Source organism: Lissotriton helveticus, chromosome 9 (genome assembly GCF_964261635.1).
Source record: "Lissotriton helveticus chromosome 9, aLisHel1.1, whole genome shotgun sequence".
Lineage (NCBI taxonomy): Eukaryota > Metazoa > Chordata > Amphibia > Caudata > Salamandridae > Lissotriton > Lissotriton helveticus.
In genome coordinates, this window is record NC_136070.1 from 428,743,758 (window position 1) to 428,762,671 (window position 18,914).

Genomic DNA, 18,914 nt, shown 5'->3' on the forward strand with positions numbered 1-18,914 from the left:
TTTTCTAACATAGTTCCAGAATTAATCAGTTTGTGAGAAAAATGCTAAGACTGAAATTGGAAGGGAGCCTAGTTTTTGAAAGTCTGACTACTTCAGTGTGTAAAATGTTAGCTGTTGTGATAAAAGTCAGTGTAAGGCAATAACTGTGCAGGATGCCGCTTGCAATCACTCAACTCTACGTTTCATACGCCTGAGATCTGAGTGGAGAGCCAGACTGCCTCTTGGACTTGTTAGAGTCCCATAAGGGCATAGGAAGTAAAGCAGGTGACTCAGTAATAAAACATCAACCAGAAGGTTTAAGAATATTTCTGAGGCCCACAGCTGGAAGTGATATTTTAGAACCACTGCAGTCTAGGAGAGTATTTCAGGACTTTGATCTTGCTTTTGAAAGTTGTTGGCTATTTTTGAGAGTAAGACGATCCAAAGGAGGTAAAACACAATCATGTGTATATTGAAAATTACAGGTCTCTTGAAATTAGTAGCCATCTGCAGCCCAGTCACATTCTTTAAGAAAGTACACCTTCCATGTCTCCAGTGGCAAAGTGAGCAAGGGACTCACGTCTGAGCATACCCTGCCAACTTTGCCTCAAGTTTGCCTCTTGAGTATTGAACAACCACTGATCTCTCACTGGCTGAAAGGACTTGTGTGACAAGCATCAGTTCCCAAAGTGGATGTGGTTTTTAATGGGATGGATGGATGTACGCTTTTAATGGGATATGCTAAAGTATTACCAAAGTATTCCTAACTGCCCCCGGCTCCTGGTTGTGCAAGCACACCCGCACACAGCAACCTCGAAATGGAAATAAAAAATAAAAAAAACTCAGAGATAGTGCAGGAGGCACTGAAAGGTTTGAAAAAAATTAAAGAGGAGTGTTGGGAAAGGGTTAGAAGGCATGGGAAGGTGTGCCAGGCAACAAATGGCTAGGGGCTAATGGGGAAAAGGTGAAATATTTTATAATAAGTTGAGCGGGATGGGGACGAGCGGAGGAAGCTATGGACGAGTAGAGGGAAGCAACAATGAAAGTGACGAGGTGGGGGAAACTAAAGGGGAAGCAGCACACAGAGGAGAGAGCAAGAGAACACACACATTCCTGAGCAAGAGACGGCAGCAACAAAATCTCTCAAAAGCCAGTGCTTCTCTCAGACCCAGAGCATTTCTGCTGCAGATACATGGCGGTGAATGCATTAAAACCACATAATCTTTGGGTCTCCCCCAGATTTGTGCACTGGTTCTTCCGGAGAGCCGTCCAACTGTGTTCACGGCTCTGTAGCCAGCCCTTGTAGTTCTTCTACCCTCTCTAGGAGGGAGAGCAGCCTACTGCTGGGTTGCTATTACATGTATATCTGATATTTTATTAATTTTACTGGTTTATCACGCTGTAAATTTTGCTCTGTCATTTCCCTTTTTTGCCCATGTATGTTTCCTATTCCTCCCCTGTTTTTTGTTATTTGACTAGTTCATTCATCCTCTTTTGTATGGTTTAAGGGAGGGGTAGTTCCACTTGTTTTGTTCTGCTTTAGAATATGCTGTAGAACCGTGCATGGTCATTCTGTGGTTATACTGAATAAGCAGCTACCTATGTTATGCCATCGATTAATGTAATAACTGCACTTTCACAATTGCTTTATTAACCTTCCTGCTTTCTCAAATTTGCTTGAAAATGCTCTATTTTTCTTCTTTTTTTTCAAATTTTTCTTGGGGGGGGGTTATCGCCCCAAACCCCCCTTTTGGGGTTCGGGCTCGCACGCTGCGCTCGCTCGCTACGGTGCTGTATGCTAATCACTTTGCGCCTCACGACTTTGAAATGTCACCCACCGCCCCTGCTAGCGAGGCGCATTTGCTGCTCGCCCTGTCGCCCTTAGAAAACCCGGGCTGTGGCACCGAACAAGCACCCCTGGGTCCCGCTGGGGAACTTACAGTGCGCATGCTTGTGAAAGTTTTCAACTTTCCCAAGCATGCGCACTATAAGTTCCCCAACGAAACTGTGCCCTACTGTCTGCTGCAGCCTGAGTGTGGACAGTCACTCAAGCTGCAGCAGGCCACCCCCCTACACAATTCCCGCCGGCGGCTGATTGCTAGTATTCTCAATTTATTTTATTGCGGCCGGCGGCCACGATGCGTCCATGGTGGCTGGAGGGGCTACGCCCCTACGCCCCAATGGACGCACCGCTGCTGCCTTTAAGTAAGACATTTGAAAGCAAAACATATGTTTTTCTTATGGCCAATATTCATAACTATGCCTCGCTGTTTGTGTTCATAGACTAAGGGATTAAGCAAGTCCAAATGCCATTCATCATATTAATAATTGTTCAGTTCCAGTAAAATGTATCTTTCCTGCCACACTAGAGATTTGACAGACATGAAGATTTTGCTGCATACCTGAACACAAACACTGCAAAGATGCAATTCCATGGGCTGGGCACCATCAAAGTTACAAACTCAAGATGTGTCGACAAAACAGGATGTGTGTGTGGCAACACTGAGGTAAGAACTTTGGCTGGGTGCACAGTTGTGGTATTTGTTCAGTTGTGACTGTAGGCTGGACAGCTAGAGCCTGGTCAAAAACTGTAAAAAAAGCAGTGCTCAAGAGTGATGAATGAAATGATGGAGGCCTATTTAGAAGGGGTGGGGTTTTAAAAGGGAGTGGAAGTAGGCAGGTCTGTGGGCCCACAGAATGCAGCAGGGAGGAACACTTTTGAACTGCCTGTGTGCTGGTTATGGTCGAAATGTGGATGGAAATTTAAAATTGTGTTACAGTGATTTAAAGTTGGATGGTGTAGTTGTAATAGAGAGGTCAAATAAAATGGCAATGTTGAGGGAGAGAGGGACCGAACGATAGGTATATGTGATGTCTAATTTCAATAAATCAGGACTGAAGGAAGGTAAGCAATGAATGTATGCGGCAGTTGCACTATGTATTCTGATTTGAACTACTTTTTTTTTAAGTTTGAAGTTTTATTAACTGTACAATTAATTAAAATCTTTACAGTAAAAGGTAAAAGTACATAGAACAATAATTTGTAAACTTCTTTACTTGTAAAAGTGTATTGTCCAGTACTGATTAAGAACAGTTTAAAAGAGATGCAATAAAAATATCATGCGGCCCCTTGCTAGGGCCCATTGAACTGGGCTTTTCCCAGCCTCATAAGCTAGGAGTCTATTTTGCCGCCGGTGTTTAGTTCTTTGGGGGACATGCAAATGGCACTATCGATGATACTACCTAATGAGATCGCTTCAGCTTCGATCAATGGCCTTTGGAGTGGGCTTCCCAAGTATTAGAATGCTCTCATTGTTGGCTTTTAAGGCTAGCCTGATTTGATGAACAAATTTCGCCGATCTTGCTAAAGTCATTATATTGGTGGTTGACAAGAACAAGGCGGATGCTTCCAGACATGTTGTTATGTTCTGATTGAGGCAAATCGGATGCAGCAATCGTCGGCGTTCGTTGTTGAGATGAGGACAGCAGCAGAGAAGATGCAGCCAGGATTCCCTTGTGTAGGTACACAGCCTGCAGATTTTGGAGTCCCCTCTATAAGCCCACGCGGTATGAAATCTGCTATTCCAAGCGTGGTCAGCCTCATAAATAGAATTTTACTTCAAACCTGTGTTGTGACGGCCTCGCTTAAATAGGGTTGTGCTTTTCCCACAGTATATGAGTTGTTTAGCGGTTCCAATTGGGGGCTGCGGCGTAGGATTTTATAATCGACTTCGAAAGAGATTTCGTGCACTTGTTTGTTGATGACTCTCTTCCAGACAGTCAGTGGGATGTCCTGCCGAGAGAGGTTTTCTTCCGATATCATAAAAACTTTGATTGCGTTGCCCAGCCTGGTGTGCCATGTCGAAGCGGAGTCTTCAAAGATGGTTCTCAAATGATATTTTAGAGAATTAGCCGGGGCCTTTAATATCCTTAGGTACAGCTTGATCAGCTCCCCCTGGCCGATCACGTCTGGCCTTGCTAGACCAAGTTCCAGTCTCAGCCTGGTTCTTCTTGCCGTTCTGGGTATGTGTAGCACCGACTTGTAGGCCTTAGCTTGGGCAGAGATGAGAAGGGCGTCCAGCTTCCCGGGGAAGGCAAGGTGACCATAAGAGATTGATGGAAGGAGTTTTGCTTTTAGGGCTATCAGAATTGGATTAGCAGATGGACTGATCATGTTCTGACTTAGTTGTCTTAAGAGATGTGTTACGTTGTTGGCTTTCGAGGCCTGCTGATTTAGGTGTACGTTGGCTTTTGCCCGTTCCGAGAACCAGACTCCTAGGTAGTTATATGAGGCCACCAAGTGTATTTGGGCATTTCCCAGCTGCCACTGTGCGTGCCGTTTCCGATGGTAGGACCCGAAGATGATAACCTTTGTTTTTCCTTGGTTGACTGTTAAGCTGTTGGCGTGTTAAAACTGTTTAGGGCCGTTAATGCTCTTTGTAGGCCAATCTTCGTATGATCCATTATAGCCGTGTCATCGGCGTACTGTAGAACCGGTAGCCTCACTCTTCCTAATCTGGGGGCTACTAGGCTGGCACCTTTTAGGGACTCTCCCAGGTCCGCAGTGTATAAATTAAAAAGGGTGGGAGCCAGGACACACCCTTGTTTCAGCCCATTTACTGTGTCTATTTTGGAGGAAACTGTCCGAGCGCTTGTTTTCACCCGCACCCAGGTAGCCTCGTATAGTGACATGATTGCCTTAAGAAGTTTCGGTGGTATCCCCCACTTTCCTAATTTCCACCATAGGCGTTTTCTGTCTACTTTGTCGAATGCTGTGCTATAGTCTACAAAGCAGCAGAATAGTGGGGGATGATTCTTCGAGATTGCCTGGGCGGAGAGATATGATAGCGCCAGAACGTTATCCATAGTAGATGCCTTAGACCTAAAGCCAGTCTGGTACGTGGGTATTATATTTTCCTCTTCTACCCATTTTTCTAGGTCGTTGAGTAGCAGGCGTGCGTAGGCCTTGGCCTCTAGATCAAGCAGGGCAATGAGCCTGTAGTTTGACGGCTGTAGACGGTCACCTTTTTTGAAGATTGGAAATAGTATTGATCCCCTCCAGGAATCGGGGGTTGTGGCGGTCAAGTAGGTGTAATTGAAGAGCGGAGTTAAGAGTGCAGCCCAGAACTCAGGTGCCTGTTTGAAAGCCGGTGCTGGAATCCCATTGGGCCCCGGAGCGCCGTCATTCCTCATGCGCTTGATGGTTTTAATGACCTGTCGGATGTTGGTCCAGGTTGATGAGGTATCGTCAGCATCGGCCGGGGAGCTGTTACCCCTTGGGATATTAGCTGGGCTCGAAGTCACGGCTTCTGGATATGTACTAGTCTGTGGGGCTTCCTCAGTCGACTCTGCCTTGACCAACGAAGGGACTTTGTTACTGGAGACTGTTGCATATAGCTGTTTCACATGTTGAGTCCACTCTTTTTCTGCCACCCCGTTTTCTCTCGTTGGTCCTCGGTTGCTCAGTTGGTTGATGTATTTCCAAAGTCGTGCAGAGTTCTTTTGTTTCAGAAGGGTAACAACTTTAAGCCATTTACTTTCCGTGTCGGCTTTTTTGAGTTCCCATTGCTTCTTCCTTATGAAGGTCCGTAATGCGGGTATCGGTGGCCCCTCTATTTTGCTGCCCCCTCTTTTCTTTGCTACGAGAGCCTTACGTAGAAGTTTTTTAAGTTCTCGTAGGTCCTGGGGGCAGCTATTTCTTCTGCTGAGTGCTGTATTCTGATTTGAACTACTTGAATGATATGTGTGCAATGCCAGATCAATGTCTGCTAGCATTGGGGAATAAATCTGTAAGTGGCCTAGCCCCTGCAAGGCTGCTAGGACTCTAGCATGCACTACTATGAGAGCGGTATTCCTCTTGAAACATTTTAATTCATGTATTCACTGTGTTATATCATTTCAGTATTTCAACATTTGTTTTACAGTACAATTCATCATTTCATAGTACAGTAGAAGAGATTTTCATTTCACATAATACATTGCATTTATATTTGAATCAACCCAATGCATTTCGGGACTATTTTGTCCCTTCGTCAGGGGTTCTGTCAAAGAAAAAGCAAAAAGGAAACTTATTACATACGATGCTTTGCAATTTTCATCAGTTTCATTTTTTCATATCATGTTGCTAAAACTTCTTGAGACTTAATCTATAATGCATAAGTCTATTATGAATAACTGATACATTTAAGTTCTTTAAAGAACATGTAACTACAATTATGGTGGTATGTTTTAAATTAGACTCTATTGATGACTCATGAGGAGGGATATTTTTGTAATCTTGTCTTACCTCATATTATGAGGCTGAGATTCGAGAATGGCGCTGATGGACGATTTTAAAGGGACCTTGATTCAATCTAAATAAAGACATATAGCGTTTGAACGTTAACATCTGAAGAGCTAGTACCCTTGTTTAATGAATGAAAGAAGGAGGAATTTTACATACTTCGAAACTTTTGCGAACCGCAATGTCTGTAAATTGAAATTAAAAGAGCTTCTGTTCAAATGTCAAGTTATAATTTGGACATTTATATCAAACATTATTCAATGCTAGACAACCCTCACCTGCGAGAAAAGTGGAGTTATATTTCCTCGCTTATGATAATAACTGCCGAATTGTAAAAAATAAATAGCGTAAGGTGAATCATTTCAAATACCGAGCCAAAATCTAAATACCGTAATAGGGTATCTATAAATCCTCACCTGTGAGTAGAATGAGAATATATATCCTCGTTTTTTGATAGTGGCTGCCAATAAACTGTGGGAGATTAAACAATGTTGCGAGGTAAGTCTTTACCGCATTTCATAAATGTCGGACGAAAATTATGTCCATGAAATAAAAGTTAAAAGCTTACCAGCTGTCAACTGTCGACTTAAACGGCGGCTGATTCTGTGGAGAATCAAATATTCAGGGGTTAAGTCTAAGCGTTGTCGTCTCATTTAAAAAAATGCCGAACAATATTTTGGGGGATTTTAGCATCGTATGAGCTTACTGGCAGTCGACTATTTGCTTGAGTGGCGGTGGAGTCTGTGTTTGGGCGCGTAAACGAAGTCTCACTACGCGATCAACAGGATGCGGAATTTGACTTCACGAGCCTTAATATAAAACACTAAGAAAGGATTTGCGTTTTCCAAAGCAGGTAGAGCTAGTCGTCATCGAAAAAGGACTACGGGTTTTAGAACGTGTTGAATTGCTTTCGAGTGTTCTAACTTTATTGTTCACACGCATTAATACCTAGCGATTATACTTTCTGAGCTCGAACCTAGCTTGTTGTTTTTAAACATAGGGCGACTCATTTTTCGTATTATTTAAAGAATTTAGTGGGCACTTTAAATTATCTACATGTGCTTAAACTAATGCATTAAGTTATTAATTTCATTAATGTTCTACATAAACATAAAAAATACCATCAACTGATTATACACAATATTATGAAATCTGGTCGCATAAGTGAATTACATTTGATGACATTGTCTGTTCATATTCATATTCAATGTGACAATATAGAAAATAAATATCTGAATTAATAAATGTCGCTATTCTCAAGTGTATCTCCTTTGTGTTTTATGCTGATATGTGTGCTGTGGAAATTATCCTATTGTTGATTATCATGAATCATGCTTTTGAGTCTAATCGAAACTTCTAGAGTTTAGTGTCTTTAGTTACTATATTCTTCGTGGAGAGGCTCTTGTGTGCCTCTGGCTATGCTATATATTTGGCTTTACAGGAAGCATATCATTTCCATTTTGTCGTTGAGACCGTAGGGCATTAGTGTTGGTAACTTTTTCATCCAAAAGGCTTCCCTTTGGAGGAGGATCTTTGAGTTGCCCATTCCTAGTCTTTGTGGTATCTGTTCTATGATTTGGAATTTGAGTTGCGCAATTGAGTGGCGAAATTCTATCCAATGTAATGCCAATGGTGAGGTAGTATTTTTATTTCGAATCCTGCTTTTGTGCTCAAAGAGTCTTATTTTCATTTTCCTGTCGGTCTTCCCTACGTATAGCAGTCCACATGGGCATTTAATCATGTATACTATATGCTCCGAATTAAAATCCATTGTGTGTTTTAAAGGGAAAATCTCATAATAAACATCTCTAATCAACATCTAACAAAATTTGAAGAACGCCTACTAAACAAAGGAACTTCCTTTGTAAGTACTTACCATACCACAGATTTGGAAACAGAAGTCGCACTTTTCAAGTTTATGAGAATTCTACTTCTAAATTTTTTTTTCACATTTGTCAACCCCATTGAGTCTAATGACAACTCCAAGACGAAATTTATACCAAAAAGTACTTTTCCTGCTCCAATATCTTACTAAAGTTTGGATACTTTTGAAACATTGGTCAAAGCGGATTTAAGTGAAATACGCTATAAGAGAAACCTTAAGAACTTAACACGAGCAGAATACAGTGCTTTACAGTCACTAGCAAAAAATGAAGCTATCACTATTCAAAGGGCAGACAAAGGAGGAGGATTAGTAATAATGGACACTGAATTTTACATTAACAAAGGCACAGAACATGTAATGGACCAAACGACATATGCCAAATTAGACAAAGACCCAACCACGGATATTGCCAACACACTCAGTATGATTTTAGACAAAGCTGAAAAATTGGGCTGGATAAACAATAATACCAAACGTTATCTATGGCAAACATATCCAAGAAGACCTAAAATCTATTTTCTTCCTAAAGTTCACAAAAATTTGAATGACCCCCCTTTAAGACCAATAGTATCTGAATGCGAGTCAATCTTTGAAAACTTAGGAAGATTTATCGACAGTCACATGCAGCCTTTCATTCAAAGATGGCCTAGTTATCTAGAGGATATATCAGACTTTTTGAGAAGCATTATGACAATAGATACAGAGTCTATGGAGAACTGGATTTTATGCTCTATCGACGTAGTAGCATTGTATACATCAATTCCACATGCTTCTGGCCTTGAAGCAATAGAATGGGCTTTACTGCAAGAAGATAAACCAGAAACATTGAAATACATGATTATGCAACTCTTGGAATTTTGCTTAGAAAATAGCTATTTTTCATGGCAAGGTCAATTTTATACTCAACTAAATGGTACAGCTATGGGCTTTCCGGGAGCATGTGTATACGCCAATACATTTATGGCTACATTTGAAAAAGACTACATAATGAGTGATCAAACATGGCAAGATGGTCTGATATATTACAAACGATATATCGATGATATATTCATTATTTGGAAGAACACACAAGCAGCCCTGATTAACAACATACAGAGTCTTAATTTGGCTGACCCAGGATCCAATTCACTCTTCAAATCAATAAAATTGCTTTACCATTCTTAGATGTCATGGTTGAACTCAAGGGAAATCAAATTTGCACAAGCTTATTCAAGAAACCCACTGACAGAAACACAGCATTGCTGCATGAAAGTTTTCACCCTGCAAACCTCATTGACAATTTACCTTTATCTCAATTCGTGAGAATAAAACGGATTTCATCCGAACAAAGGGCATGTGATAAGGCACTGGAAGAACAGAAACAAAGATATATAGTACGAGGTTATCCTCCACAGCAACTGGAGACACAAATAGCAAAAGTCAACGCAATGCCAAGATCACAGCTACTAGAAAAGAAAGCAAGAAAACCAAACACGAGAATGGTTTTTGTGTCTACATTTTCATCTTCATCAAGAGATATAAAGAAGATAATCATTAAGAGATGGGGAATTTTAGAAACCGAAAATGATTTCGGAACACTCTTCAAGGAGAAACCTTTATTTGCCTATAAACGGGCACAAAATTTGAAAGAACTGTTAACCAAACACACTAGACAATCAAATATTTCGAACCAAGACATCCACAAAGGAAGAACTAAATGCTGGAACTGTAAAAATTGTAATAACGCAATAACAGGAAATGTTTTATTACATCCACGCACAGGATAGAGAATTCAGCTAAAACACACAACGGATTGTAATTCGGAGCATAAAGTATACATGATTAAATGCCCATGTGGACTGCTATACGTAGGGAAGACCGACAGGAAAATGAAAATAAGACTCTCTAAGCACAAAAGCAGGATTCAAAATAAAAATACTACCTCACCATTGGCATTACATTGGGTAGAATTTCGCCACTCAATTGCGCAACTCAAATTCCAAATCATAGAACAGATACCACAAAGACTAGGAATGGACAACTCAAAGATCCTCCTCCAAAGGGAAGCCTTTTGGATGAAAAAGTTACAAACGCTAATGCCCTACGGTCTCAACGACAAAATGGAAATGATATGCTTCCTGTAAAGCCAAATATATAGCATAGCCAGAGGCACACAAGAGCCTCTCCACGAAGAATATAGTAACTAAAGACACTAAACTCTAGAAGTTTCGATTAGACTCAAAAGCATGATTCATGATAATCAACAATAGGATAATTTCCACAGCACACATATGAGCATAAAACACAAAGGAGATACACTTGAGAATAGCGACATTTATTAATTCAGATATTTATTTTCTATATTGTCACCCTGAATATGAATATGAACAGACGATGTAATCAAATGTAATTCACTTATGCGACCAGATTTCATAATATTGTGTATAATCAGTTGATGGTATTTTTTACGTTTATGTAGAACATTAATGAAATTAATAACTTAATGCATCAGTTTAAGCACATGTAGATAATTTAAAGTGCCCACTAAATCCTTTAAATAATACGAAAAATTAGTCACCCTATGTTTAAAAACAACAAGCTAACTCCGAGCTCAGAAAGTATAATCGCTAGGTATTAATGCGTGTGAACAATAAAGTTAGAACACTCGAAAGCAATTCAACACGTTCTAAAACCCGTAGTCCTTTTTCGATGACGACTAGCTCTACACGCTTTGGAAAACGCAAGTCCTTTCTTAGTGTTTTATATTAAGGCTTGTGAAGTCGAATTCCGCATCCTGTTGATCGCGTAGTGAGACTTTGTTTACGCGCCCAAACACAGACTCCACCGCCACTCAAGCAAATAGTCGACTGCCGGTAAGCTCATACGATGCTAACATCCCCCAAAATATTGTTCGGCATTTTTTGAAACGAGACGACAACGCTTAGACTTAACCCCTGAATATTTGATTCTCCACAGAATCAGCCGCCGTTTAAGTCGACAGTTGACAGATGGTAAGCTTTTAACTTTTATTTCATGGACATAATTTTCATCCGGCATTTATGAAATGCGGTAAAGACTTACCTCGCAACATTGTTTAATCTCCCACAGTTTATTGGCAGCCACTATCAAAAAGCGAGGATATATATTCTCATTCTACTCACAGGTGAGGATTTATTGATACCTTATTACGGTATTTAGATTTTGGCTCGGTATTTGAAATAATTCACGTTAAGCTATTTATTTTTTACAGTTCGGCAGTTATTATCATAAGCGAGGAAATATAACTCCACTTTTCTCGCAGGTGAGGGATGTCTAGCATTGAATAATGTTCGATATAAATGTCCAAATTATAACTTGACATTTGAACAGAAGCTCTTTTAATTTCAATTTACAGGCATTGCAGTTCGCAAAAGTTTCGAAGTAGGTAAAATTCTTTCTTCTTTCATTCATTAAACAAGGTTACTAGTTCTTCAGATGTTAACGTTCAAACGCCAAAAGTCTTTATTTAGATTGAACCAAGGTCCCTTTAAAATCGGCCATCAGCGCCATTCTCGAATCTCAGCCTCATAATATGAGGTAAGACAAGGTTACAAAAATATCCCTCATCATGAGTCATCAATAGAGTCTAATTTAAAACATAATACAATAATTGTAGTTACATGTTCTCTAAAGAACTTAAATGTATCAGTTATTCATAATAGACTTATGCATCATAGATTAAGTCTCAAGAAGTTTTAGCAACATGATATGAAAAAATTAAACTGATGAAAATTGCAAAGCATCGTATGTAATAAGTTTCCTTTTTGCTTTTTCTTTGACAGAACCCCTGACGAAGGGACAAAATAGTCCCGAAATGCATTGGGTTGATTCAAATATAAATGCAATGTATTATGTGAAATGAAAATCTCTTCTACTGTACTATGAAATGATGAATTGTACTGTAAAACAAATGTTGAAATATTGAAATGATATAACACAGTGAATACATGAATTAAAATGTTTCAAGAGGAATACCGCTCTCATAGTAGTGCATGCTAGAGTCCTAGCAGCCTTGCAGGGGCTAGGCCACTTACAGATGAAGGAAGGTAAGAACATTTGCTCAGTCTTGTTTGCAATAGTAAAGTAGCACAGGTTGCCCTTTTGAATAGTAAAGAGGGTTAGATAGTCTATGGAAGACAAAGCCTCTTAAGGAAAGGAAAGATAGACACAAGTGTAGAAATAAATGAAGAGCTGCTGATGATGAAGGCTTTGGGGATACTGGTCAATAGAAAATGGAGCAAAAAAGACCAATGTCCGAATTAAGGAGTAGTTGAATATTGAAGGACTTGTACTAGGCCATAGCTGACTTTGGGAAGGTCATAGAAAATTAGCCCACTAGATCAATCGAGTCCAAAGAAATGATTTCCCCATAAATACCCATTCATGTATAACTAATAATTTCTGATTTGGGGACTTAACTTGGGATCCAAGGATGGCACAGTCAGACAAAATAATATGAAACACAAGTGCAAAAACACTACTGTTCTGATATTAACATTTTCTGGTTGGTAACAGACATTAAACCGCGTTGAAACCGGTTGATGTACAAATGCCAGCTTTTGGCTGTCTCTACACGTCTGCAATATTTAATATGCTTGATAGTGAAATTGTGCTGTTAAATACATATATATACCTTGGCAATGCATAGAACTATAGATGGGTAACAATGTGTAACAATTTTTATTTACCCACTGTCCATACTTCATAGCGGTAAATAACCCGATGTAGATCTGATGTTTATGCTACTGGCTCTTAGTGAGAGGTAATGGTAGCATATGTATATATTATCATGGTATGTGGATGTGAGGTTAAGAATAGTAAATCTATATATACTTATCGTCACAATTTCATAGTTGTCAATAGTTTGGCAACAATACGTGAGGGTGTTCATCCCTGCAATCTGTACCATAAATGCCTTTAAACTGGGTTTAGTAGCACCTGTTATTTACAGTGCTGAATGACACAGAACTATTCTAAAGTGCTATATTCAAAGCAAAGGTGATATTCTTGCAACTTACTTTGGCTCCTTTTTTTAAAAACCACTGCTTTGCATCACTCTCTATTGCCATTGAAACACTACCTACACCCCAACATCTAAATAATAACTAAAAATGCCACAAGACTTATCTTTGGCAGTAAATAAGTCGTGGGGTGGGGGGAAGCAGAGAACTCCTGTTTAGCTAAGCCTGTCTGTCTGCCAGGTAAGGCCTGCGTACCTTTAAGTTGGTCTTCATGGTATACATTCACAGTAATTGCTCAGATACATTTTTCTATTTATAGGAACTTCTAAATATTTGCTCCGCCGTGAAGCAACGTACTGAGAATCAGTGCCCGGGAGTAGTGTGCAAGGACCCCCTAAAAGCAATTGGACACTGCTGTGAAATATGCGGTAAATCACACTTTTAATTTCTTAAACATTATTGATATGTATATGTGTATTTACTTGGTGTAGTGCACATTTGCCTACACGCTTCTTGGTTTCCTGTGATATAACATTTGAAATGGGCAAATGGACCAAAAAAAGGCATGTTGCCTGTCAGGTCATTCAAATAATAACAAGGTTAGCAGTTGTCAACTGGTGTATAGGTCAAATGTATAGGTATATTGTTCCATAAGCAAGTTACGTGGCCTTTAGAGAAACAAAAAACCTGCATATTAGCACTTATAAGGAATAACATCATATTTGTAGCGGTCCTACTATTTTTCCATTTGTTTTGCAGTTATTACGATTCTTTGTGTTATTAGACTGCTGTTTAGTCCCACAGCTTGTACGCTGTTCCCCTGAACAAGTAGTGTGAAATTGGTTATACATAATTGGGCTATTTAACTTTCCAGTAGCCCACATGAGTTGGTGAAAGAAATGCACAAGTGGCATGGAAGGTAAACAACTTAATGTGGGTTGCAGTGTATATTTATACTACCCACATATATGACAGAAGTGTGTCGCTCCATGGAACACCATTGATTTATTGCTCGGCTATAGTTTGAAATCAGTACAATGCACATGGGAAGATATAGTATTTTGCAATGCAGAAACACAAGTTTTCTACATTTAATAAGTCGCTTTCCCTTGACCATGAAAGCACACACAAGTGGGTGCTTAATGAATAAAAGTGTCTAGTACCAAATATTAAAGAACAATTTTTGTTTAAATTTCTTTATTGGGAGGTTCACTTTTCATGGTACAGAGTTACATATTTTTATTCAAACATGAAGACAGGTGCATGCAGACCGTTGAATGATATCATTGTGTCCCGAAACAACCATCCCCTCATAAATGTTACATCAGATATAAGAAACAGTAAAATGAAACGTAGAGTACATTTCAGCTAAACTATTGTGGATAGTGGTAGATTGTCTGGTGTCTGCCTATGTAGATTTCCCCGGGATGTAGGTTGATATTCAGTCCCCAGCTCTAACCCCGTGCACCCTCTTTGGTATTGTCCATTAATGTGTTTCCAACTCGGAGAAGCCGCCTAGTTAGGCGTCGGGGGGGGGGGGGAAACAAATAACCGTTTACGAAGGAGGGAAGTGGAGGGGAAGGGGGGGGGTCATGGAGCTTGCAGATTGTATTGTGGTATTTGCTTAGTTTGTGGCTGATTCTGGTTTGCTCGTAACAGAGCCGTGGTGTCAGTGGCGAGCGGGGGGGCTCTGGGGAGGTTGTGTCTCCTATCATGGAATGGGGTGGTATTCCAATGGGGCCTTAGCACACATTCGGCCCTTCATATCGTATGCCTGTTACGTGCTGGTGTTCGCTGGCGCTGTGGGGGACAAGTGTGGAGTTTGGGATTGGGATTGTGAGGCCGGGGGTGAGTCCTCTAGTGTTGTTTCTTGAACAAATTGGAACAGGAGCTGAGCCCATTCCATGAAAATGGGATGCTTACGAATCCCTTTCACCTCCTCATCTCTTAATGCATCTTCCTCTGCTGCCCCCAATTTTTTAACGGCACCTATCCAGGCTGCTTCTGGGAGTCCTGCCGGGGCCCTCCAATGCATGGCTATTCTGTGTTTAGCTAAGAGAATAGCTTGGAAAGCGAAACTGCATTGCACCTTTTCTGTCTTCTGCCCAGGGCGCTCACCTCCCACATGGAAATATGCATGAGGTTGACTGTCGCCCTTAGGGTCTGATGTACCCTATTCCGATACTGTAGGAGTGTGGGACAGGCCCAAAACTTGTGTTTAAAAGTCGCCTCAGGTGTTTGGCATCTGAGGCATGCGAAATGCGTATCCGGGTAAAATCGGTGGAGCCGGTGAGGTGTTAAGTATGCGCGATGTAAAATGTTGAATTGGATGTTTTTGAAATGTGCATTTCTAGAAACCTTTTTTGGGTACTCTAGTGCCTTTCCCATTCTTAGAAGTGGAGCGCCCGTCCTATTTCATCCTCCCATTTCTGGCGCAGGGCTTGTAGAAGGGTTGTGAGCAGTTCCTGTATCGCTTTGTAATGCCAAGTGACTAAGTGCCTCCCCGTGCCCATACGCAGAATTGTGTGCAGCACCAGGTGCATCGGTGGTTCTCCCCCAGTGAGATCCCAGCATTGTTGGGCGCTATCTATTAACCGTCTATGGACCAGGAACTTCCCGGGGGGAGATCGTAGCTTTCCCTCATTTGGGCATAGGTTTTTAGCTGTCCATCCTCAAACAGGGACTTGACCTCTGTCACCTCATGCTCAGTCCATATCCGGAGGGCGCTGGAGGTGTAATATTTCTCCCGCTGAGGGAATCTCACTAATGGGAGAATTGGGGAGTAGAGGGGCTGACCCCTTGACATACGGTATATGCGCATCATGCATTTACGGGCTAACACGACCTGCAGGGGATGAGTACACGTGAGTTTGGTGCCCGGCATCAGTAATCTCCGGAGGGCCGGGAGAGGTATCCGGCCATCGCTGGAGAATGTCTCCTCAATGTGGCGCTCTGCCGTCCAATGTGACAGCCACTTTAGTTGGGCTGCTAGGAAGTAAGCTTCAAAGGAGGGGGCTCCCAGACCCCCCTGTGTCGTGGGCAAATACAGAGTTTGTAGAGCTACCCTGTGTCTACCACCCCCCCATATTAAAGTTGTGAGTAGTGTGTCTAGTTCTTGAAAAAAGAAGCGAGGTGGTATCACTGGGAGATTAGTAAAAGAGTAGAGTAGCCTGGGTACCATAATCATCTTCGCTAAAGCTACCCTTCCTATTGGGGCCAGAGGCAGAGGTTTCCAGAAGGCGACTGCCGTACGTAGTCCATTCAATGTCTTGCGATGATTTCCTTCATAGAGACTCTCGAGCGAGTGATACAGCCTCACTCCCAGGTATCGGGGTGCTGCAGCATTCCAACCAAGTATCTGGGGCCCAACCGCTAACTCAGACGGGGCTAGGTGGGGGCTTAGCAGAAAGATTGTCGATTTTTCCAAATTAACTTTGAGTCCGATGACCTCTGCAAAGTCCTGCAGTATAGTCCATATCGGCGTATGGTCGCTTGTGATATCCCACACATAGATCAGGAGATCATCGTCGTAGAGTGATACATTATGCACTGTGTCCGCGATTGGAATGCCCCACGTCTCACCCCCCCCCCGATGCAAACGAATGGCCAGGGGTTCCACTGCCAGGGCAAAAAGGAGGGGAGACAAGGGGCATCCCTGCCTCGTCCCCCGATCTACTGGGAATGGAGCTGAGAGGTACCTCCCAACTCTCACCCTAGTCGTGAGGTCCCTGTAGAGGAGCTGCATGTATGCCAGCAGGGTGGGCCGACTCGTACCTTACGGAGGACTGCGAATAGGTATGGCCATAGTAGTGTATCGAAGGCCTTTTCAAGGTCTAGAATTAGGCATGCGGCACGTGGGAAGTGATCTTTCGCTCTGTCTTGTATATAGAAGAGTCTACGTATAGTCTGTGAGACGCTACGTCTGGGGAAAAAATGTTTTGGTTTGGATGGATCAATTGTGGGAGGACTTGAATGTACCGGTCCACTAAAATTTTCCCTCAAATTTTACAGTCCGCGTTGAGTAGGGCTATAGGCCTGTATGAGGACGGGAGAGTGGGATCCCTATGTGGTTTGAGGAATGTTACCTGGGTAGAGTCCCTGAGTGAACCAGGAAGTTCAACTCTCTGTAATGCATCTTCATACATGGATACGAGCCGTGGGGTCAGGTGACCTGGGAAGATGGTATAATATTCTAGGGGAAAGCCGTCCATTCCCGGGGCCTTGCGCCACGCCAGTGCCCTAATTGCATGGGTCACGTCCGGGGATTTTATCTTTGTCTCTAAAGCCTTCCCATCTGCCTACGGGATGCTTGGTAGAGGCAGTGAGAGGAAGAATTGGGGGCAATGCCAGTCGTGATGACTGTGGCGGAGCCTGATAGATTCCTGTATAATAGTCGTGGAAAATGCGCTGTATATCTACTTGTGACTGTTTAGGGGCCCCCGTCGCATCTATCAATTCTGTTATCTGTTGTATGTTTGTGTCTTGTTTTGCTAGCCAGGCTAGGAGTGTTCCCACCCTATTTCCCTCCCGATGTACCCTGGCCGCATATGTCCTAAAATTGTATTTACGTAGGTCACTCATAGTTTCCGCATACATTGTTTTTGCTGTCGCCACTTGCTCCGGGGTAGCTTCCCCTTTATCCATGCTTTTTGTTAAGTCCACCAAATTTGATTCCGCTGTTTGTAGTGATTGCTCTAGTGTTTTTCGCACTCCCACTATGTGTTGAATGCAGTGGCTTCTAGCCTCGACCTTAAATGCGTCACATTCTATTGATCTGGATGAGGCTGTGCCAGTGTTTAGTGTGAAGTATTCCTGTATGTGGTCGCCGTGAGTGTGGCAGAACACCTGAACAGTGAGGCACTCCTGGGGCAATTTCCAGGTGGGCACAGCGGGGCGGGGCGGCCTCCATCTGAGGATCACTGAATGTGCGTCGTGATCAGAGAGTACTCAGCCTAGATAGTCTGCATGCTGTTTTTGGGGGAGCAGCGCTGTGGAGCAAAGAAATCTGTCTAGTCTCACCCTGAGGTTGTGTGGGGCGGAGTAAAAGGATACACTTTTATGTTTGGGTTCTTCTCTTGCCAGGCGTCTACTAATGTCCAGTGGGTAACCCAGTTTTTAAATTGCTCTGTCTGTTTCAGTGCGGGGACTGTGTCGAAGGGGGGTGAGACCTATCTAAGCTGATGTCTAGTGTGCAGTTATAATCCCCTCCCAACAGCCAAGGCAGCACTGTATATTGCGCTAACACTCCAGTAAGGCGGGCCCAATATTGATCCTGATCCTTTGGGGCATAAATACTTCCGACCAGTATTTCCTTACCCTCGAGGAGTCCCGCTAGCAGGGAGTATCTGCCTTCTTTGTTTAGCATTCAGGATTGTTCTCTGAAGGGAACCCCCGGTCTAACCCAAATCAGGGCTCCCCTGGCGAACGCGGAGTATGTTGTGGCACAGATAATACCTCGCCATTTCTTACGTGGGCGATCCACCTCTGTCGCCGTCAGGTGAGTCTCCTGTAGGAGAGCAATTTATGCTTGTTGTTGTTTAATGTAGGCGTAAATCGTGTTTCATTTGTTTGCTGTGTGCATGCCCCTGACATTTGACGTAATGATCTTTAGGTCTGTATTAGGGATCTTTTCAGGTGGGAACCCCCTCTTGCATGGGATTTGCCATGTGTAGGGGCCCGCGGTCAACCGCCGCAGCGCTCTCACCTGTGCTGTTCTGATGTGTTTCCCCGCTTGGGGGCTGCCCGATCGTGAAGGATAATTGCCGCACAGTCTAGAAGTCGGCAATCC

At 42.3% G+C, this 18,914-nt stretch overlaps 1 protein-coding gene across 1 annotated transcript in view; it reads left to right on the forward strand.

Moving 5' to 3' along the window:
* AMN (amnion associated transmembrane protein) overlaps positions 1–18,914 on the forward strand; it is a 184,736-nt gene that overhangs the window by 114,877 nt on the left and 50,945 nt on the right. Inside the window, exons 6-7 of the mRNA XM_078660223.1 lie at positions 2,349–2,486; positions 13,446–13,554. Of these exons, the coding sequence (XP_078516349.1) occupies positions 2,349–2,486; positions 13,446–13,554 (247 nt within the window). The remainder of the gene's footprint in view (positions 1–2,348; positions 2,487–13,445; positions 13,555–18,914) is intronic.